At 40.2% G+C, this 23,186-nt stretch overlaps 1 protein-coding gene across 4 annotated transcripts in view; it reads left to right on the top strand.

Moving 5' to 3' along the window:
• CACHD1 (cache domain containing 1) overlaps window positions 1–23,186 on the top strand; it is a 236,091-nt gene that overhangs the window by 108,197 nt on the left and 104,708 nt on the right. For all 4 annotated transcript variants that reach the window (XM_025288542.3, XM_006059916.4, XR_006551869.2 and 1 more), the window contains exon 3: window positions 21,044–21,192. In XM_025288542.3, the coding sequence (XP_025144327.1) occupies window positions 21,044–21,192 (149 nt within the window). The remainder of the gene's footprint in view (window positions 1–21,043; window positions 21,193–23,186) is intronic.

Raw genomic sequence — 23,186 nt, 5'->3', positions numbered from 1 at the left:
ATTTATTTTATTTTATTTTATTTTTAAACTTTACATAATTGTATTAGTTTTGCCAAATATCAAAATGAATCCGCCACAGGTATACATGTGTTCCCCATCCTGAACCCTCCTCCCTCCTCCCTCCCCATTCCATCCCTCTGGGTCGTCCCAGTGAAATCAATACTTAGCAGGTGCTAATAATACTCTAAGTTAATCTTTCATCTGAGTATGAACTCAAGGCCTCAGCCATTAACAATTCAGATCAGTTCAAAGCAATAGATTAGGATCCATCTGAAAAGCAAGAAATAGATTTTGCACAAAATTATATCCTTTTTTCATATGAAAAGAAATATACTTAGTAGCAGAATGATTTGCATGTGGCCTAAAAGCATAAAAGACCTCTTCAAAGAGATTGTGAATAGAGAATCCATTATAATGAGTTGGTTTATGTGCTAAAGTGTAAATAATCAGTCCTAACTAACATGATGTTTAGAATTTTAAAGCTGGAAAGGACCTTGGAGATTATGGGTACATGACCAGAAAGGATAGATAACTTTTCTCCTTTTTTTGACAGTTCTCTTGTAGTTTGGAAGAGAGAAAATGAGTTTCATCTTTTGATTTGAAAAACTTGAGCTCCAGGCAGGGCTCTGTTACTTACTATTTTGTTTGATTTTTGGCATTATATTTAACTTTTTCATTTATCTATAAAATAGGGATAATAGTCTTGTAAGATTGTTTAAAAGTTGTATGGTTCACTCAGAGTTAGTATTTTTGAGTTCTTCTTTCAGAATATAAAAGGATGGTAGAGTATGAATTTAGGAGTACACTAGTGAGAAGACTGCTGTTCTTAGCCTACTTTTTAATCCTTTCAGGTAAGGTCCAGAAAAAAAGATCTATAAACTTTAGAAGGAGAATTTCTAAGAGGGGATGATCACAGAAAGACTGTGGAAGGAACCAGTGGAAGCTGTAAATAAAAGCCACACTAGATGAGAAATGTGAAACTGGATATGGGATGTACATTGGCTTTGCATTTGTATTCGTTCTGTATTCCTATTCCCAGAAACTGGCCACTCTAGAAAAGTTTGATTATGTTGTTGAACTATACACTGGACCACAGGCAGAAAAGGGCCAGTGGGTAGACAAGAAGAGGGAGTGTGGAAGAGCTGAGCACTTGGGAGTCTTGTCTTTTGAATTCTGGCTCTCTGTGCCTAGCACTAGGTAGGCATTTAGTAAATATTTGCTGGGGGACAAAATGACTGGAGTTACTCTTGTACTGCAGTTGTTTTGGGGTTGCCTTGCCAAGTGTAATGTAGCGTAGTGGTACCCTGAAGGCTCTCATTTTGTTTGTAATTACCTACTGAAATACGTCCAAGGTTCAGACTTGTTCAGACTAGAGGAATTCTGGAAGTGGAATGGATTCTTTCTTTCTTTGCCCCCTACCTTTCCCCTCATCTTTCCACAGGGGATTTGTTTAAGCTGACTCCTGGTTTAGTTCACCCCCTCACCCAAATCTATTCTTGGCTCTGTGTTTATTGTAAGTATAATATTTATTCAATGTTTGTTGAATGAGTGAACCAAAGGCATTAAATCTGAAGGAGGGCAAAAGAAAGGTTAAGGTGTATTGAAGCCACCCAGATGGGGAATTTATAGTGAGTCAGCCAAGGACCAGAGCAAATAGATGGCTATTCTCTGAAACCAGAGCCCCAGCAAGTTTAAGCTGGTTAGTGGTTAGGTTTCCTTCATTGGAAATCAATCTCGATCTCCTTCAGTTCTTACTGTTCTTGGTCTGACTCTCCAGAAGAGAAATTATCTTTTATATTAAAAATCCTCTTCCTGGACTACCTATGAAATCATTGAATGCCTTGTTAATAAGATGGCATGATCGTCTGTCATTTTGGAGAGATAGTATGGGAGGGGATTCAGTGGTTGACAGTTTATGTGATTCTTTATTTCCTTAATATTTCCCTGCATATTTTCTTATTTTTGTCCTCTTAATGACATTGTTGGAGAAGGCAATGGCACCCCACTCCAGTACTCTGGCCTGGAAAATCCATGGATGGATGAGCCTGGTAGGCTGCAGTCCATGGGGTCGCTAAGAGTTGGACACGACTGAGTGAATTCACTTTCACTTTTCACTTTCATGCATTGGAGAAGGAAATGGCAACTCCAATATTCTTGCCTGGAGAGTCCCAGGGACGGGGGAGCCTGGTGGGCTGCCATCTATGGGGTCGCACAGAGTCGGACACGACTGAAGCGACTTAGCAGCAGCAATGACATTGTACTAAGTGCAGGTATTGTTATCCCATTTTCCATGAGAAAACTGTATCTCATAGTCAGTTCAATTGCTCAGTCGTGTCCAACTCTTTGCAACCCCATGGACTGCAGCACACCAGGCTTCCCTGTCCATCGCCAACTCCCGACGCTTGCTCAAACTCATGTCCATCAAGTCAGTGATAGCATCCAACCATCTCATCCTCTGTCATTCCCTTCTCCTCCTGCCTTCAATCTTTCCCAGCATCAGGGTCTTTTCCAATGAGTCAGTTCTTTGCATCAGGTGGCCAAAGTATGGGAGCTTCAGCTTCAGCATCAGTCTTTCCAATGAATATTCAGGACTGATTTCCTTTAGGATTGACTGGTTGGATCTCCTTGCAGTCCAAGGTTCTCTCAAGAGTATTCTCCAACACCACAGTTCAAAAGCATCAATTCTTTAGTGCTCAGCTTTCGTTATAGTCTAACTCTCACATCCATACATGCTGCTGCTGCTGCTAAGTCGCGTCCGACTCTTGTGCGACCCCATAGTCAGCAGCCTACCAGGCTCCTCTGTCCCTGGGATTCTCCAGGTAAGAATACTGAGTGGGTTGCCATTTCCTTCTCCAATGCATGCATGCACACTAAGTCACTTCAGTCATGTCCGACTCTGTGCAACCCTATGGATTGCAGCCCACCAGGCTCCTCCATCCACAGGATTCTCTGGGCAAGAATACTGGAGTGGGCTGCCATTTCGTTCTCCAACATCCATACGTGACTACTTGAAAAACCATAGCTTTGACTGTATGGATCTTTGTCAGTAAAGTAATGTCTCTGCTTTTTAATATGCTCTCTAGCAGTAGCACCCCACTCCAGTACTCTTGCCTGGAAAATCCCTTGGAGGAGCCTGGTGGGCTGTAGTCCATGGGGTCGCAAAGAGTCGGACACGACTGAGTGACTTCACTTTCACTTCTCACTTTCATGCACTGGAGAAGGAAATGGCAACCCACTCCAGTGTTCTTGCCTGGAGAATCCCAGGGACGGGGGACCCTGGTGGGCTGCCATCTGTGGGGTCGCACAGAGTCGGACACGACTGAAGCGACTTAGCAGCAGCAGCAGCAGCTTTGTCATATCTTTCCTTCCAAGGAGTAAGCATCTTAGAAGTCATTGTAAATGGTTTAAGACCTCGGAGAACTAGTAAAGTAGCAGAGACAAAATTTTTAATCCCAAGTTTTTTTTTCTTTGTTTATATTACCTTGGCTATGGTAATCATTATCATTTATTGAATATATATCATGAGTCAAGGGGATGACAGAGGATGAGTTGGTTGGATGGTATCACTGACTCAATGGACTTGAGTTTGAACAAGCCTCAGGAGATGGTGAAGTACAGGGAAGCCTGGCATGCTGCAGTCCATGGAGTCGCAAAGAGTCAGACTCAGCTGAGCAACTGAACAACAACACTGTCCTTAAATCTTTTCTCATTGAGCCACATGGCCCATTCCCTAACATCGTTGCTGTTTTGGTACAGTGTTACCACTCATTGAGATCCTCCTTGACCATCCATTTACCCACCTTTACTTCTTACCTCCTTCTTGCTTTATTTATCTCCTTATAATTTATCCCCTAGGACTTATCTATGACTTTTTAAAATTGTGTTATCTTTTTTAATAGAATGTAAGCTCTGTGAGGACCGTCTTTGATGTACCCTCAGTACCATGAAAAAGTATCTCAATATAATAAGTGGTATTTGCTACACAAATTCATAATCCTCATAAAAAGCTCTACAAATTTCACTGACAAGGAAAATTATACCAAAGAAATATCTTGTGCAAGGGCATCCAACTGAAGGGCTAAAAGAACCCAATTTGGGTTGCAAGGGATTGAAATTCAGTGTTCTACTATATATTTTTAAAGTTTTGTTTCCAAAGGTATGGGAGAGGTACTGCAGAGGCTGTGACAGAATGTAAGGACCAGGTCCTGTCCTTTTCTTCTCCATTCATTCGTACAGCAATTTACCTTACTTGTTTGATATATTGAAATTTAATATGAGATTTTCTGTGTTTTTTTATGGCCTATCACTTTATAAAACATTTACAAACCATTATGCTACATCATGCTGCTTTCCAGGAAAAAATCCATTCAAGGTTGGATTTGTTTTCAAAGAAAGGCAAAAAATATTGTGATGAGAGAATACTCATCAAACTTTGGAAGAAGTAAGAAAATATTAAATACTGTAAGTGTTTTTGCAGCAGAAAAAAAATTTGTGGTTATTTTACCTCTTCTAAAAAATAAAAATTTAGGGAGCCCAAACTCCTGAGTTTTGGGACCTTGTCAGAATAACTCATGCTGTAATGCTTTCAAGATATTGGGAATGAATGGAAAAACTATAGATCATGAGCTCTTCAAGGGGGAGATTCTGAGCATACCACTGCTAAGTGGTAGACGGTTGATGGATTCAACAAACATTTGTTGAGGACTTACTATACACTTGGCATTATAGGAAGAGAAACAAAGAGCTTATCCCAAAGACATAGTTAAATTGCAAGAGACATGTGTTCATATACTTGGTATATCTTGCTAATCTCTTGCAGGTGATGGCCCAAAGGGGGCATTTAAGAGAGACAGAAGGTAGTCTCAATGGACTGTGGATCCCATCTAGTGTGGCAGTATTTTGGGTTATGTTCAAATTGTGTATGCTTTTCTAGAATTGTAAGAAGTATGGCATGGGTACAAGAACTAGGTGTACCTAGGTTGTGCTGCATTTTGGAAAAAGTGATTTATTTGGCATGATGTTTCATGTTCATTTAATAAATGCTGGTTGAGTTTTCTTATTAAAATTTTACCATAACCCTATGATACCTCTCCCTCTTTTAGAGCTGAAGGAAATGAGACTCAAAGCTATTAAGTTATGATGCCCCAAATCAATAGTCCCCAACCTTTTTGGCACCAGGGATCAGTTCTGTTAAAGACAATTTTTCCAGGAATTGCGGGTAAGGAGGAATTGGTCTCAGGATAATTCAAATGCATTTGTTGTGCACTTTATTTCTATTATTATTAAATCAGTCCCAAAGGTTGGGGACTTCTACCCCAAACCATTCTTGAATTAGATGATAAGACCAAGATTTTAACTTTAAAATCCATGTTCTTAATCACTGTGCTATGTTGCTTTTCATACTTCTTTCATTGCCAATCCTTTTATATGTTTTCAGTTTTTAAGAGGAAGGTGGTTTATTCTCTGCTGAGATTATTACACATTAACCAAAGTAAGATAAATAATATGTCTAAACATTGTAAGTACTCTGATGCAAACTCAGCCACTAAATGAAGAAAAGATGGAGTTTAAATAATCAGTTGACCTGGGCCAAACAATGGTAGGGGGTGCCTTCTGCCTTTTAGCTCTAATAATCACAAGGGGAAGTACATTCTATCACTAATGGATTATCCTGCAGGAACATAAACAAGATATAAAAATAAATGAAGTCCTTGATTTATTTAAAGAGCAGACACCTTTGTCTTTTCCACACTTAATCATTATTCCTTTATTATAAGTTGGTTCTAATTTTTGTTACTGTGGAGCTTCTATGGGGCTATTGACTTTTTTGTTTTGCTTTGTTGGGATTGAAGGGAGTGGTAAATAGTATCCCCTAAAGAAGAACTTTTTGGCTCAGCTGGTAAAGAATCTGCTTGCAATGCTGAAAACCCAGGTTCGATCCCTGGGTCAGGGAAGGTTCTTGGAGAGGGGAATGGCTACCTACTCCAGTATTCTTCCCTAGAGAATGCCACGGACAGAGGAGCCTGGTGGGCTAGAAGTCCATGGGGGTCACAAAGAGTCCGACATGACTGAGCAACTAACATGCACACAAAGAAAAACTTTCAGCAAATTGAGTGAGTGAAAAAATACAGCTGTCTGGCTAGTCCGTAGGGTTTAAATATAACATAGTGAGCTTCCTTTGTGTTGCACATGAGTAGAAGTTGATAACTGTTTGGAATTCTTAGTGTAGAATCGTGGTTGGTACGGTTTTTGTTAGTGCAGTTTCCATGGAGAAAGTAACAAACCTTTAGCTGCCCCAGAACTCCCAGGTTCTCTCCCAGTGTGAAGCTTTAACAGTAATAAGGGATATTTGAGGACCTGCTCAGCCAGCTTCAGAGAGGGAGGAAGAAAACAAAACAAGGTAGCCCAGGAGAGAGAGAGGAGCAGGATAACTACTACCTCACTGTTTAAGAAATGGCAATTTGGAATTTGAAATATCTAACTATCTTGTTTGTATTTTCATAAAAATATATATGCCACATATGCTCTGAATTCTTATATATATTTGGAAGTTAAAATATGTGTGTATGCATGCACGAAAGCTGTAATTCCTGTACTAAATATAGACCAGCTGACTTCAGGGGTACATATTGTACGTTAGCCAATGTATGCCTGGTGTTGAGATAAACTGAGATAATCCTACGCTTGCTCACTCCCTCCCATCCCCCCACACACACTCATCCTGTATACTCACATATTTTGTTATATTGTTTACATATAAATTGTACTCTGTGCATATATTTACAGCACACTGTTCATTTTTACATTTGTGTATTCACACCAATTATAGAAAAATGAAATTTTCTACATCTCCCACCACCATCACATACTTATACTTCAGGCTTGAAAATTATGGCTACAGTTTTTTCGTGTTGTTTTGGCAACAACCCAGAGTAATCCATTTCCTCATTCCTTTAATTCGCACACTGTGTGCTCCCCCATTCGCACACTGTGTGCTCCCCCTGTGTGTGTGTGTGTGTGTGTGTGTGTGTGTGTGTGTGTGTGTGTGTGTGCGCGCGCGCGCGCGCGTGATGGAACGCATGAAGGGGCTGGTACTGATTCTCCCCCAGCAAATACAGGGGGGGAGGGGCAGTTGCTGGCAGGCGCAGCTGGAGAGAAGAGGCTGCAACCAGGAGAGGGGCTGGTAAGGCCGTTGGGGCAGGGCAGGAAAAGACATGCAAGCCCCTCCAAAATGTGCATCTCTCCCTGCTCCAGCTGGAGCTTTCGCTCTTCACGTAACTCTGCCATCCATATGTGAGTAAACGCCTTGTTTCAGTGACGCAGAAGAGGTTTGAACCTGGCCTTTTGATTCAGTCAAAACTTCATTTAAATAGAAGGGAGTAGGCTGAGTCTAAGTCCTCATTCTAAAAGCCAGGAAGACCTCATTATGAGAAATGAACATTCCACTAAAAATGGAAACAAGCCCATTTTAACACACATTTTTAGTATCACGAGTTTGGATAGTATCAGGAAATGCTGGTGAGGAGATAACAGCCAAGATTTCTTCAAATCCTCCTGTCTGCCCTCCCAACTCTATCTTTCCATCTAAAACTGCTACTCCTAATAAAAAAAAAAAAAAAAGCTCAGATCATCTGCACTAGTAGAATGCATAAACATATGCATATTTAAAAGCAGGGACCAATTTATCCCTAATATATCCCTTGGTGCAATAGGAAATACTTGTGGCAGTGATGCAAAGGAATTAATTGCTGCTAATATAAAGAACCTTCAACTGGCTCAACACTTTGAAAATCTGGTTCCATGAAATAACATGTGGTTTGATAAAATTGGAAGATCTACAGCTTTATTTATAATATTAGAAGATTCTGGGCAGGTAGGGATCATGTTGAAATAGCTGCTCATGAGCATTCTCAGTGGTTGTTATTTAAGCAGCCTTTAGTCCTTTTATATGCTGCAAAGAGCATGCTGGTTTTCTACAAAGTCATCAAGAAGTCACTGTCTTATCCACTGACACCCATGTCAGGCATCACCCTTCAGGAGAGGTGTGAGTGTGAGTCCTACAGAAGCAAATAGCCAAGACAAAGCACACATAACCCTGCTTCTTGTGTTTGCAATCCTCCCTGTCATCAGATAGGCAATGAGAGGACCTTTCTCAATCCAACTGTGAGTTCGAGAATGATATCAGATGCAACTTGGCAGAGGAACACACAGAACAGCTCAGAGAAGGATATAATAAAATTGTTGTGGTTGAGGCAAATATCCTCATTCCTCTGGTGTGGAACCCACATGGGAAACATTACTTTGTGTTGTTGTTTCTAGCAAGTCTTAATAGTAACGCATTTCCTACTAGCAGCCAACATTTGCACCTCATCCAAGTGGTCCATGTGAGTGTTGTTTTTCCTAATTATAAAAAAGCAGAAAGCAAAAACTTGTATCTCTGTATTAGTACTTCGAGCTTTAGGCCTGGATCATAAAGGCGGGCTGATTGCCCACTACTCAAGTATCTCCACAATGAAGCCAAGAAATGGCTTTCTATCTACTGAGATAAGCATAAGTTGGCCTCATTGTGTGAATGAAGGACCAGGGGAGACAGTGCATCTACTTCCTATGATAGTCAGGCCACATTGAAGACTCAGGTGGTTATGGATATTCAAGGCCAGATTTCAACAACTGAGGAAATCAAATGTTTATAAGATGCTTTCTCTGGTACTATTATGTTTCCTTAGTTTTAAAGGGAATACATGTAAAATTTTGTTGCTCAAAAAAATGGGATATGCTGTGCATTAGGCTCTGTCTTGCATTGACTTATATTTTTGTAACTAGGGAGTAGGAGACCTTAGACTTACTGTCATTGAGCCCTGCTGTGCTTAGTACTATGTATCAATGAAGTCCTAAAATGGCACATTATTATATTCCACTTTTAAGTAAGGGGAAATGGAAACATCTAGTTTTTTGGTTTTTTGTTTTTCTTTCATTGTGTCTCAAGATTGCCTTCCCCAGAATTGGATTTAATGAGGCCTTGGCCAGGTTGAAGATACAAAAGTAAGTGTTTAGTGGCAGATTTTTGCTTCCTTGCCAGTCTCATCTTTCCACTTCATTGCTGAGCTAATTGACACTTGCTGGCAAGTGTTGACCCATCTGCTCTCAGAGGACCCATGAAGAACCCTAAAATGCTCTAGCCAGTTGGCCTCCCAGTAGAGGATAGGTCAGATTTTGTCCTTCATTTATACAAAAAAACAAGTCCCTGCCAGGCACTGCCCCAAGTTGCAAGGTTGGTTGTAGATATGAGAAGTTATTTGCATTTGTTGTGGGAAAAGTAGTCTGGGGTAGAGTGAAACTGCAGCATTCCAGAGCCCTCCCAGCTGGCCCCAGTTCCCCTAATGCATTCCCCCACGCCACCTTGTTACTTGGAATGCTTCTAAGTATGTACATGCGTGCCAGTTGTGCCCGCCTCTTTGTAGCCCCCTGGACTGTAGCCCGCCAGGCTCCTCTGGCCATGGAATTTTCCAGGCAAGAATACTGGAGTGGGTTGCCATTTCTTACTCCAGGGGATCTTCCCAACCCAGGGATCAAACCTGCATTGGTAGGCAGATTCTTTACCACTGCATCACCTGGGAAGTCCTCATACTTGGTGTTTATAAGTTATGCACAGTTATTTATACTGTAAATGAGAGCTTTATGTGGTAAGAGTAATGGGACTGGGTTTTCTTTCCTTTTCTCTGTATCCCTCATGGGCCACCGGAGTAGTCCTAAAATCATGAACCCCAGGGTATTTCAACACCTTTCCTCCCTGATTCATAAACTAAGAAAGCTTATCTCAAAAGTAACGTAAAAGGTTAGATTATCCTATATGCTGTGGCCAGTGTTCCTCCCTCATCCCCCAACTCTCAGCTTCTTGATTTTTTCCAAGGTTAAGACTAGGTTAAACTGCTTTTTCCTTGTGAAGGAACTGACTGTAAACTTTCGAGGCCTGAGCACTTGCTTATTTTGGTTTAAAGGAACCTCAGCCCAGAGGCTCCTATTACAGAGTGAAGTGGGGAGAAGTGGGTTGAAGCCTGCCCTTCCTTTTGTTTCTTTTGTTATGATCTGGTTGTTAAGGGTAGAGAGGGGTGAAAAACAGGGCAAAAGCCCATTGAGCCCCTGAGTTGATAACCTTGGCTTTCAGGAGGCTGGGCTGTGTGTTTCCATGACTCTCCTGGAATACCCAGTACAAACTGCTGCCCAAACCAAACCCCATTATAACCTTTTAAGCAAATCTATGTTTTGCTTAAAGAGAGAAGCTGCGGCTCTCAATCGTTTCCCAGAGCTCAGCCTCCTTCGGCTCTCTGGCATGTCAGCACTTGCCTCCTGTTTTTTCCATTGCATGCCTCCCCAGCTCAGCCACAGGGGCCCCACCTCTCCCAGAATTGGGGTATGTGACCCTGGAGCCCAGACAGCCTTGCACATAAATCTTCCTGGTCCACCTGCAGTTCATCTGTCAGCGGCCGCCCCACTTCTCCACTGGATGTGCTATTCCCACACATCCGTCAGACAACCCTGAAGCCTCCGCGGGCCATTGGAAATTCAGACGGGCCCTGTCCCATCTCCGGGTCTTCATCTGTCTTGTCCTGTATCGTTCCCTGCCAGGCCCAGGCTCTTCCACGCTTGAGACCTGAGCTCGGAGCAGATCAGCAGCCACACCACAAGTATGGCCAGTTGCCATCAGGGTACCTTATCTGAACTGGTGCTCTTTTCTCAGCAATAGGTACTCCAGAGCAGCTTATATCATCCTAGAGGCAGAGGAAGATAGGGAACTAGAGAGGCTCAGAGCTTCTGATTGGCTTAAACCAGATATGAACAATTTTTCCAAGTAATCTGCCCTTTTTTGAACTAGAAGCAGGTTTTCCCAATATGACAAGTAGTGGTATATTGTAGGGAAATGAATACAGTAATGAAGGCTTTTAAGTCTCTTCTCGATGCTAGGTATACATGAAAGAAAAATGCACAGCCCAGTGGTTCAAAAGCACAGGTTTGATCTAATTATTCTATTTATTAGCTGAGTGACCTTGGGCATGTTAATCTATCAAAACTATAAAAATAGCATATAGTAAGTACCAAGAGTTGTGAACATTTAAAAAAAAAAAAAGGCATCTCCCAAAATTGCAGTTTCAAAGTGCCTGGCACATAGCAAGCAATGGGTAAATGTTAATTATTGTTATGTTATTGGCTTCTTAGGAGAAATGGGATCTTTAAATGAGGAAAGATCAACCATGAGTTGCACAGACACTGAGTCCTAGACAATTTTGGGAAAGAAGGACCTGAGAAGTCTTCAGAGAGGCAAATGCAGGGCTGGGACTGGAAGAATGAGTAGAACTTAGATCATTTGATCTGGGCGAGTTCACATTTTCCTGCAAATTGGAGGAGCTTGTAGCAGAAAGAGAATGGAACTGGGGATTAGAAGCCCTGGTCTCTGTTTTCTGCACTTACTCAGCATGAGCTTGGGTGCACCACTGAGCCTTGATTTCCGGATGGTAGAGAAGGGGCCAGGAATATCTGCTTTGCCTGGCTCCCAGTATTGTTGGATGAGTCACGAAAAAATGCTTTGAAAATGGTCAAGTGTAACATAAGAATAAAGTCATTATTAAATCCTTAAATTTAGAAAAAGAAGATCCCAGAAGAGTTCCTGCCTATGATTGTAACTATGTAACCTACATGATACTGTGCTGTGGAAGAGGTGCTAATAGCCCTAGTAAGGTCATAGCCCAGTGTTAGCACACCCAGCCTGACTCATCCTAGGCTCTTTGGGAGTCTCTATTCATAGTGTCTGAGTCCCTACATCAATTCCCACAGATAATCACAACAATGATAATAATAGTAAACAGTCACTACCATTTATTTGGCACATACGATCAGTTAGACACTCTGCTAAATATTTATAAACATCATCCCTCTTGGTTCTCAAACAATGTCATGAAGCAGCTATTGTTATTTCCAGTTTAGAGGTAATTAATCCCCTGGAGAAGGAAATGGCAACCCACGCCAGTATTCTTGCCTGGGAAATCCCATGGACAGAAGAACCTGGTGAGCTACAGTCTATGGAGTCGCCAAAAAGTCGGACACAACTTAGAGACTAAAACAACAACAAAGTTGAGGCTTAGAGAAATAATTTACTTTGGCTCCATTTACTTAGTACCTGACAGCTTGATTTGACTCAGATTTCTTTGACTCCAAAGCTTAAGCTCTTTGTGCCATTTTACTGTTAATTTTTAAGGGGAAGAATGCTTCCCCACCCCCCAGATATGTGTCAGTTTTCCTGCAGAGAATTAAGCATGAGTTAAATGAATAAAATGGTTATGTTTAGGGAGTCCCTCTCCCGTTACTTATGGCTCCACAGTGTTTCCTTATCACCACCACATGCTCTTCCTAGTCCAGAGACTGGGGTATAACAAAGAGAATAATCCCTTGTAGTCATCCTGGGGTTTATATTAATATAGTCATTGTTATATTTGAACGTCACAAAAAGTTCTTGAAACTATGTTATCCTGTTGTACTCATGAGGACACCAAGGCTAATGGAAGTCAAGGAACTGACCCAGATTCCCAGCTAATAATTGGGAGAGCTGTCTAGAATATTACAACTGTTACTAATAAAAATAATAACAAGGGTGTGGTGTTATTAATAATCCTATAAACAATGTCCGACATGAAACAATAAGAAGGTTTCCTCCTTGAACCTTGGAATGCAATGGTGTGATGCTTGTGCTGGAGTATACTTAAAATTATGTCTATGTTACCGACATTTAAATAACCAAATCCTGAAACTTGCTGGAAAATGAAAAGGTTTATTTTCTTGAGTAATAAGGCTGAAATAGAAGGAAAGGGAGATAAGCTAGTAGATTCTTATCACGGCACAAAGGTTTCTGAATGTCAAATGTTAAACTCTTCTACATTCAGTAGGAATTTTGCTCTGAATCTTCAGTTCCCTGGGGTACCTTTCCTGTCTGTGCCTGTCAGCTTCATTGTTATGTATTTTAGATAAAGCTTTCTCCAACATTCAAAACTCCTTCCGGCCCTTCCTTTTAGGACAGAGACATAAATAAAGTGTGTACTATGCCTTTGCATTTTTGTTTTCTTTTACCTTGTTCTACCTGTATGCCCACCCCACCTCCAATCTTCAGAAGTATAAAGCTAAGGTAAAAGGAGCTTTTAAAAAAAGGTGGGGGGAGAAGGGGGGGGGGGGCTCTGGGGAAGTATGTAAATGACAGAAATGTCTATGGGAAAATTAAGGGAAGTGAAATTCAGCAAGAAAGAAATTCATTGATGTTGTGATGAAACGTTGTCACTGGAGATGACAAATTAGAATCCGTTCCCATGGGGACCGGCCAGCTACCTACTCATCATTTGACCCATAGCTGGATGCTGGCTAGCTGAAGAATTGACCCAAAAGATGACAAGATGGTTTTAGCCCTGTCGTCTCATCAGCATTCAGGAACCCCTTAGGGGATGAAGGGGAGAGGATAAAGAAGGATAAAAGATGAAAGCTGAGCCATGGAAAGAAAAATGTTTTTAATTACACTGAGAAGGATTGTGGGTCCACCTGTAGCTTTTTGTTGAGAATATCCTTTGTTTTCTTCTGTCTGCAGGGATCATGGCAGGATACAGACCCAGAATCTGTCTGGCCTCTTGGAAGTTTCTGCCTTGGTAGCGGGTCCTCTTGAATTTAACGGATACATTCAGGATTTAATCTCTCTGTGGGCTATCTTTACTCTAATAGATTCTGTTATGCTTGCTGAGCAACCTGGATTTGGTTGGCATGCTAAAAGAGATTGCTTTTAGAGAGGGAAAATCTACCCCACGGGGGAGCGTGAGGTTTCTACTGTGAGTCACCCTCACGGTCCTTGTCCGAAGGGCACCCTGGGGTCATCTCAGGCAGTGGGGTCAAAGGAGGCCAGATCACCCCCTGGGAGTCCAGAGACACTCAAGCTCCACATGCCTCTTTTATTTTTTTTCCACATACACATTAGGAATTACAATTTCATCTTACTACTCTGTGATGACAGATAAATTAACTCAGATCAAAACCCAGAGAAAAGTACTGAATTCTGAAGTTCACTTCCTTCAGAATAGGAATGTTACATTTATTCTCTTCTCCTTCCAGGTAATGATCAAACTGGAATACCCGGAACTAATCAGGACAATTTAAGTTAGTTCAGTAGAACCGATAGCACAGTAGTCAGGTAAGGACAGATAGGCTTTGTTTTGGAGGGAACGTTACTTCAAATTCATATCCCTTTTTCTTATTGGTGGTAGAATTCAGCAATTCTAAACTTCAAAGTTTTGACTTTCATAGGAATTACGAAAAATTCCAAATGAAATGTAAATTATTAAAATCTCATTCTCGTGAGACTGTGTATGGCTTATGGTATTCTGCCAAGAATTTCATAGCATTGATTCAAATGGGTTTGAAAAGAAATCACGGGAGGTCTAAGAATTCACAGAGTGAAGCAGCGTTGCACAGACTGAAGCTTGGGTTCTGAGGCAGAATGGTACTGGTTCTGGATCCCAGCTTTACTACTTACTAGTTTTGTGACCTTGAGCAAGTTTTTTTTAACGATGGAGATGTGTAGTTTGTAGGGTTCCTAGAAGGATTAAATTGTCATATGCTTGTGAGGTGCTTATAACAGTGTCCTACACATGATTAATGTGGGCAGTTTTTTAAAAAAATAAAGCCAGATAGGGTGTCATCACATGGATTCTGAGGAGTTACTGACCAAGAGGAGTGAATCCCAGAGGAGAGAGCTTTCTTCTGAGACCTTCTGTTCATTGTCTTGTGTGTCTGGACTCTGTATGTAAGTAACTGCTTCCACTAATGAAGAATGCCACTTTAGGCCCTCCCTAACTCAAAGGCCAAAGGCAGATACCATCCTCTGCCCCCCCATCCCCACCAGAGTCCATCTCCCATCACCCAGTAACCACCTCCCACCCCCACCCTAGGGCAATGCCACAGCCAACCCACTCTGTGCCTTGGCTGATTATGTTAATGGGAGTTCTATTCCTCAGATTGTGTGATTTTAAAGTTTAAAATTTCAAGCCACTATTGCAGCTTTTCTTAAGTTTGTCTGGGGCACCGTAGCTGAGCAGGTGAATACACAGGTTTTATAGACAAGACAGTTCTGAGTTTTAAATGAGGGAATGAAGTCTTACATTTTGTGGTTCATTGATATAAAATGTCAGTACTTACATTGTGGGGTCCTGTGCCTAGTATATGGTAAGTACCACTATATGACAGTTATCATAATTTTCTGAAGAACGTTGAAAACTCTTTGCAACAGATTTATAATTTACAGGCTACTGTCTTGATGATTTCGATGCAGTGTCTCTCTCTGAGTAGCTTTGTTTAGCATAGCTTCAACACATTTATCTTATGAAGGAATTCTGCCTATCCTGGGTGTGCTGGTTACTTGTTGCCATGTAAGAACCGCCCTGTGCCACCCCCCCACCCCCAAATATAGTGACATAGACAACTTTCTTCATGCCTACGGATTCAATGGTTGGTTCAGGCATTGCAAAGCTGGCATCTCCGTTCCATAATGCCTAGGACTCCATCAGTGAAGGCCAGGGGCTAGAATTATCCTGAGACTTCTTGACTCATATCCGGAGCAGGCTGAGATGACTTGAAGACTTGCTTAGCTAGAGCTGCCAAGCAAATACTTCACTGTGGCCTCTCCGTGTGTCTTGGACTTCTTACAGCAGGGTGGTTGAGAGCATTCCAAGAGAGACCAGCGGAAGCTGTATGGCTCTTTATCAGCTAGCCTTGCAAATTACATAGTGTCTCTTTCTCTGTGTTCTACTGGTAGAAGCCATCATGAGCCTACCCAGATTCAAGCAGTGGGAGTAGAGGGACCCTCACTTCTCAATGGAGAGCAAATTTTTTATAAAATTACTCGAGTAACGGCTTAATGTTGGATGTGTTAGATCATCTGACTTCTATTAATACCTACAGCAAAGCAAGTCAGACAATCTGTATTCCATCTACTTAACTCTGCCATTGCATAATAAAAGCAGCCAGAAATGATAGGTGAACAAATTATTGGGTTTCAATGAAACTTGATCAACACTGAGCTTCAAATTTCATATAATTACTATCACAAAATATCTTTTTAATTTCATTTAAAAATGTAAGAGTCATTCTTCAGTTCAGTTCAGTTGCTCAGTCATGTCCAACTCTTTGCAACCCCATGAACGCAGCACACCAGGCCTACCTGTCCATCACCAACTCCCAGAGTCCACACAAACGCATGTCCATAGAGTTGGTGATTCCATCCAACCATCTCATCCTCTGTCATCCCCTTCTCCTCCTGCCCCCAATCCCTCCCAGCATCAGGGTCTTTTCAAATGAGTCAGCTCTTCACATCAGGTGGCCAAAGTACTAGAGTTTCAGCTTCAACATCAGTCCTTCCAGTGAACACCCAGGACTGATCGTCTTTAGGATGGACTGGTTGGATCTCCTTGCAGTCCAAGGGACTCTCAAGAGTCTTCTCCAACACCACAGTTCAAAAGCATCAATTCTTCAGCCCTCAGCTTTCTTTATAGTCCGACTCTCACATCCATACATGACCACTAGAAAAACCATAGCCTTGACTAGACGGACCTTTGTTGGCAAAGTAATGTCTCTGCTTTTTAATATGCTGTCTAGGTTGATCATAACTTTCCCTCCAAGTAGTAAGAGTCTTTTAATTTCAGTGCTGCAGTCACCATCTGCAGTGATTTTGGAGCCCAGAAAAATAAAGTCAGCCACTGTTTCCACTGTTTCCCCATCTATTTGTGTGATGGGACTGGATGGCATGATCTTAGTTTTCTGAATGCTGAGCTTTAAGCCAACTTTTTCACTCTCCTCTTTCACTTTCATCAAGAGGCTCTTTAGTTCTTCTTCACTTTCTGCCATAAGGGTGGTGTCATCTTCATAACTGAGGTTATTGATATTTCTCCTGGCAATCTCAATTCCAGCTGTGCTTCTTCCAGCCCAGCATTTCTCCTGATGTACTCTGCATATACGTTAAATAAGCAGGATGACAATACACAGCCTCAACGTACTCCTTTTCCTATTTGGAACCAGCCTGTTTTTCCATGACCAGTTCTAACTGTTACTTCCTGACCTGCATATAGGTTTCTCAGGAGGCAGGTCAGGTAGTCTGGTATTCCCATCTCTTTCAGAATTTTGCACAGTTTATTGTGATTCACACAGTCAAAGGCTTTGGCATAGTCAATAAAGCAGAAATAGATGTTTTTCTGGAATTCTCTTCCTTTTTTTATGATCCAGCAGATATTGACAATTTGATTTCTTGTTCCTCTGCCTTTTCTAAATCCAGCTTGAGCATCTGGAAGTTCACGGTTCACGTATTGCTGAAGCCTGGCTTGCAGAATTTTGAGCATTACTTTACTAGCGTGTGAGATGAGTACAATTGTGCAGTAGTTTGAGCATTCTTTGGCATTGCCTTTCTTTGGGATTGGAATGAAAACTGAAAACTTTTCCAGTCCTGTGGCCACTGCTGAGTTTCCCACATTTGCTGGCATATTGAGTGCAGCACTTTCACAGCATCATCTTTTAGGATTTGCTCAACTGGAATTCCATCACCTCGACTAGCTTTGTTTGTAGTGATACTTCCTAAGGCCCACTTGACTTCAGATTCCAGGATTTCTGGCCCTAGGTGAGTGATCACACCATCATGATTATCTGGGCTGTGAAGATCTTTTTTGTACAGTTTTTCTGTGTATTCTTGCCACCTCTTCTTAATATCTTCTTTTTTTGTTAGGTCCCTACCATTTCTGTCCTTTATTGAGCACATCTTTGCATGAAATATTCCCTTGGTATCTCTAATTATCTTGAAGAGATCTCTAGTCTTTCCCATTCTATTGTTTTCCTCTATTTCTTTGCATTGATCATTGATCTTTCCTTGCTGTTCTTTGGAACTCTGCATTCAAATGGGTATATCTTTCCTTTTCTCCTTTGCTTTTTGCTTCCCTTCTTTTCACAGCTATTTGTAAGGCCTCCTCAGACAGCCATTTTGCTTTTTTGCATTTCTTTTTCTTGGGGATGCCTTTTACAAATAAGTAAAGAGCCAGATTAGAATATCATGATGAGCTAGATCTGACTTTTTTAAAGTTAGAATTCTCTAACTGTGTAGAAGAGACACTTTTGTATTTCTCAAGTGTTTGTATGTTTGAATGTATGTAAGAGAAAGACAAATGTTTGCATGTTTTCCTTCATTTTTAAAGTGAATTTGTGACGATGTTATTTGGAATTTCAGTCCTTTCAAGCACACTTTATTCTGTTACAGAAAATTTGTTCCCAAGGGCAGTCATGAACTACACTTGTAGGTGGGAAATTCGTGATTCTATTTTATTAAAGATAAAAGACAGAATTTGTTCTTAATGGAGTTTCAGAAATACATGTTTATTTTTGAAGTAAGTATCCCATGTTTTTAAAGAGGTTGTGATCCTTAGACCAAAAGATAAGGTTGATGATTCTCTGGTATAATTTTTTTTTTACCAAATATTTTTTGTAAGTGCAAATTATTTAGTTTTAGATTTAATGAACATAAAATCGCATTTCAATAAATATAAAAAGATATATTGCATAGAAAAATGGCCATAAAATCTTTGTAAACTGTTTACTTAACATATGTGTATGAGTGATTAATACAGTCATTATTCATAGTTTTTTCTTCAGTTATAACTAAGCAAAAAGTTACATGCAAAAAAAAGTGTTATACATTTTTTGCACATTTTGAATCAACACCATCCAAATCAATATTCATTAACTATTTTTATCTGTCATCAATGTTAGGCAGTGTAGTAGTTGATGAAAATACAGATGAACAAAAACATATGTAGTACCTGCCCTTACAGAGCATGCAGTCTAGTGGGGTAACCAGATGTCAAACAGATGATAGCATAAGGGGAGAGTGCAGAGCACTATAAGAATATACATTAGGTTTTTAAGCTTGACCTGTTACTGGGCTTCCCTGGTGGCTCAGTGGTAAAGAATCGGCCTGCATGAAGGAGACCCAGGTTCAACTGCAGGGTAACGAAGATCCCCTGGAAGAGGAAATGGCTTCAGTATTCTTGCCTGGGAAATCCCATGGACAAAGGAACCTCACAGGCTACAGTCCATGAGGTCACAGAGAGTCTGACACAAATGAGCAACTAATACTGCTGCTGTCTCTCATCCTCAACTGCCCATTAAAATTGAGAGTCTAGAAAAAAAGGTTTGTTGGATTAGTGCAAACTGCTGTACAGCATATCTGCTAATAATGAATGGTGATATCTCTGTATTTAGGCTACATTTTGAAGAACTACAGGCATATTTGATGGCTTCTTCCATGTCACTTTGGGAAAGAAAAACCAAAGAATGAAATAGAAATGTGCAAATGTTGAAATTTTTTACACTTTTTTTCTTCCTTAGGGTATCATTTTGAATGGATGGAAAATTAACCTAGAAGAACAGTTTGGAACCTATTGGCTGGATTACAAATTGGGCTAATTATCTTTGATTTTTCTCTACATTAGGTTTCTCAAATGGGGCATCGTTGATTTCTGGGGCCACATAATTTCTGGTTACCAAGAGTTGTTCTGTGCATCACAGGACATGTAGGAGGATCCTGGCCTCTACCCACCATGTGCCAGTATCATTCTCCACCAAGTTATAACAACCAAAATGTCTCAAAACTTTGCCCAGTGCCCCCCGAGAGGCAAAATCACCCGTGGGACATTTAAACCACGTCTGTACATCTTATTACAAAGACCTCAACAAGAATAATGTATTTTTTTTTTAAATAGTGAAAACTCTTAACTCAGGGAGTCGAATTACAGGTGGGCATGTTAGTTTTTGAGACACACAGTTCCTTCTTTGAAAATGCTGAAATGAATTTGAGCAACCTATTATCACATTAAACATTACACTCGTAATCTCTTTCTGGTGTCTGGACATTTTTCTAAACTTTATAGTGTGTACAATATTTAACAAGGTTGAGAACCTCAGTTATTTAATTTAAACTCTGAAAGTGCCAGAGTGTCACTGGTACAAAATCAAAATTTAAAAGCAACTTGAAAGGAATAAATGAAGATATTCTGATTTGGCTCCATGTTCTCAGCTTGTAAGCTACTGGATTGTGTGTGATGCATGACCCAAAGGAGATGATTAGTTCTCCTCTAGTGTGCTGGTAATGAATAGCTCTACAAAACCAATTAGCTATAATTCTATTAGTCATTTCATTTGGGTAACATTTTGTTTAAGGGGAAGAAAAACAACACTTGTTTTCCTTGGAGATCTGTAATTAAGCTGTGATATTTGGTGGGGACAATTGAGGAAAAAGCAGTATGCTTAGCAATTTGCTTTTGCTATTCCCATATGAAAGTGTATTATGATGTAGTGTTCTGTTAAGAAAGACATTTGCCCATGTTAAATGTATAACAGACCAAATACAGTCTATTTCTAACTATATATATTTTATTTTATATGGATGTCTGCACTGTACAACTTCAGAGATTCTCCATTCACATGGAAGGCTGTGAATGGTGCCCCCTGGAGCTGTGGAACAGAAAATACTAAATATCATTTCCCTTACTGTATTTTCCTCCTTAAAAATCTGTGTGAATCCAGAACTATGAATAGTGGCATTTCTTTCTTCCAGTCACTATTTTGCTCTGTAACCCCTAACACCCACTGCCATGTCAACAATAATATCAATAGGCTATTTTCTCCACCCAGGGCATTTTTATGGATCGGTATTGTTCTATCTGAATTTGAACACATGAGTAGTTCTTAATGTGTCTTTATCTATTATAAGATAGAAGTTATTATATTACCACAGATTAAGTATTCTTCTGTGACTTTTGGGTATTTTGCAATTTTTATTTAACTTTACATAATGAAATAAGACATGAATATGTTCTTGTTTTACCAGAAGTATAGACAGCTTGTGACAAAAGTTAATGTATAGTTGAAAGTACAATGGGTTGATGTCCTGGTATTTTGACTGATTTTGCTTACTCTCATCCCACAGCTAGCCAAAAAAATCCGAGAGAAGTTCAACCGTTACTTGGATGTGGTCAACCGGAATAAGCAAGTTGTAGAAGCATCCTACACAGCTCACCTGACCTCTCCCCTAACTGCGATTCAAGACTGCTGTACCATCCCACCTTCCATGATGGAGTAAGGCTTGGAATTTTTTGTTGTTTAAGCCAGGAATTGAACTGCCTTCCATTCATATTTAAAATACCTATTTGTTTATTGCAAAATGTATTCCTATCTTAAATAAGCCCTTTACTTTTATATAGACAAATAATTTTTAAAGAAGTGTGACTATATGCAGAAAATTCCTGGATCTTCCCTGCTCACCTTTTTGTCAAGCTGGGAACTAGGTTCAGAAATATCAAATGTTGTTTGAGTCCAGAGTTGACTAAGTCTTGAAAATTGCAAACATTTTTTCATTTGTTAACTAATGGGTCATGAATAAGATAGTCTCATTGATTGAGCTGATTTGCCTAATTTAAGGGTCTGCCTTTCATCCTTGTCACATTAGTAGCAAAAATTCCCATATCAGTCCTGGGTGTTTATTGGAAGGACTGATGTTGAAGTTGAAACTCCAATACTTTGGCTACCTGATGTGAAGAGCTGACTCATTTGAAAAGACCCTGATGCTGGGAAAGATTGAGGGCAGGAGAAGAAGGGGACGAGAGAGGATGAGATGGTTGGATGGCATCACCGACTCAATGAACATGGGTTTGGGTGGACTCCAGGAGTTGGTGATGGACAGGCAGGCCTGGCATGCAGCGGTTCATGGGGTCGCAGAGAGTTGGACATGACTGAGTGACTAAACTGAACTGAACTGAACATCCTTTATAGTGTCCTTAAAACTACCAAGGTAGATATGGCTTCAGGTAATATTAAAACAGAATGGCTGAGGATATTTTTATTGACATAGTGATATTTGTATCTGGTTGAGGATATTTTATTTATTGGCATATGTGTGTGTTTGTTGCTCAATTGTGTCTGACTGTTTACAACCCCATAGACTGTAGCCTGCCAGCCTCCTCTCCCCATGAAATTCTCCAGGCATGAACACTGGAGTGGGTAGTCATTCCCTTCTCCAGGGGATCTTCCCAACCCAAGGATCAACCCGGGGTCTCCCACATTTCAGGCAGATTCTTTACCATCTGAGCCACCAGGGAAGCTGTTCATTGGCATAGTGATATTTATATCTGGAGGGGTATAGGGTTATATGATGCTGGAAGTTGTAGAGGGAAGAACACTTATTTCCAGGTACAAAGATTTTGACTTGGTCTCTAATTAGCTGAGTAGCCATAATCTAGTTACTTAATGTTCTATTTTTATATGCAGTTTTCTATCAGTGGATAATCATCTTCATGATACCAAGTTAGAATTGGCTATTTGGAATGACTAAAAGAAGTTAACATACTCTAAAATTATGAGTGTAAAAGTTACCATATCTAGTGTGTATCACTCTTCTTTTTGCATAAGTGCTCTTAAAGCTATGCAAAGGATGAAAACAACACAATTCTTTGGTAGCTAAATAACCCTTTGCTTCTTACAAAGAAGTTTTTACTTATTATATTTTCTTGGTGGGCTATGTTAGGTAACCAATCATCCTCAGATCATTTTATTTCTCTATCTGTATGATGTTAAGATGAGACTTTCTCTCTGGCTTACCTGTGTGCATAGTAGCTATTTACTAACCTAAACAGAAAGTACATACATTTTGGAATGAGACTGTCCAGATATGAATCTTAACTCCAGGAGTTGATATTCAGGGGGTCTCAGATAGGTGACAATTTTAATGAGCCTTGCTTCATCCCTAGAATGGAAATAATAATGGATATTTCACAGGATATTATGAGCATTTTTTGAAATCATATAAGAAAGTACTTTGCAAATTGTAATGTTCTGAGCAAATATCTGCTTTCCTATCATAGTGAACATTTCAGTTTTTGTTTATTAGGTTTAATCAAAGAAGAAATTCTTTTTTTTTATAATTGGGGCATCGGTAACTTAATGTTTTCAACAATTTGCCTCTAATCTAAAAATAAAATAAGAGTCCATTGGGCTTTAAACCAAAGAAAAAAAATCATTTCCTGACTGAGGAAAAAAGATAGGATAGTAAGGGAGAAGTCCTTACAGCTAGAATT

Source organism: Bubalus bubalis, chromosome 6, assembly GCF_019923935.1.
Source record: "Bubalus bubalis isolate 160015118507 breed Murrah chromosome 6, NDDB_SH_1, whole genome shotgun sequence".
Lineage (NCBI taxonomy): Eukaryota > Metazoa > Chordata > Mammalia > Artiodactyla > Bovidae > Bubalus > Bubalus bubalis.
The sequence above is the reverse complement of the archived record's forward strand: the minus strand, read 5'-3'. Positions and strand labels throughout refer to the sequence as shown.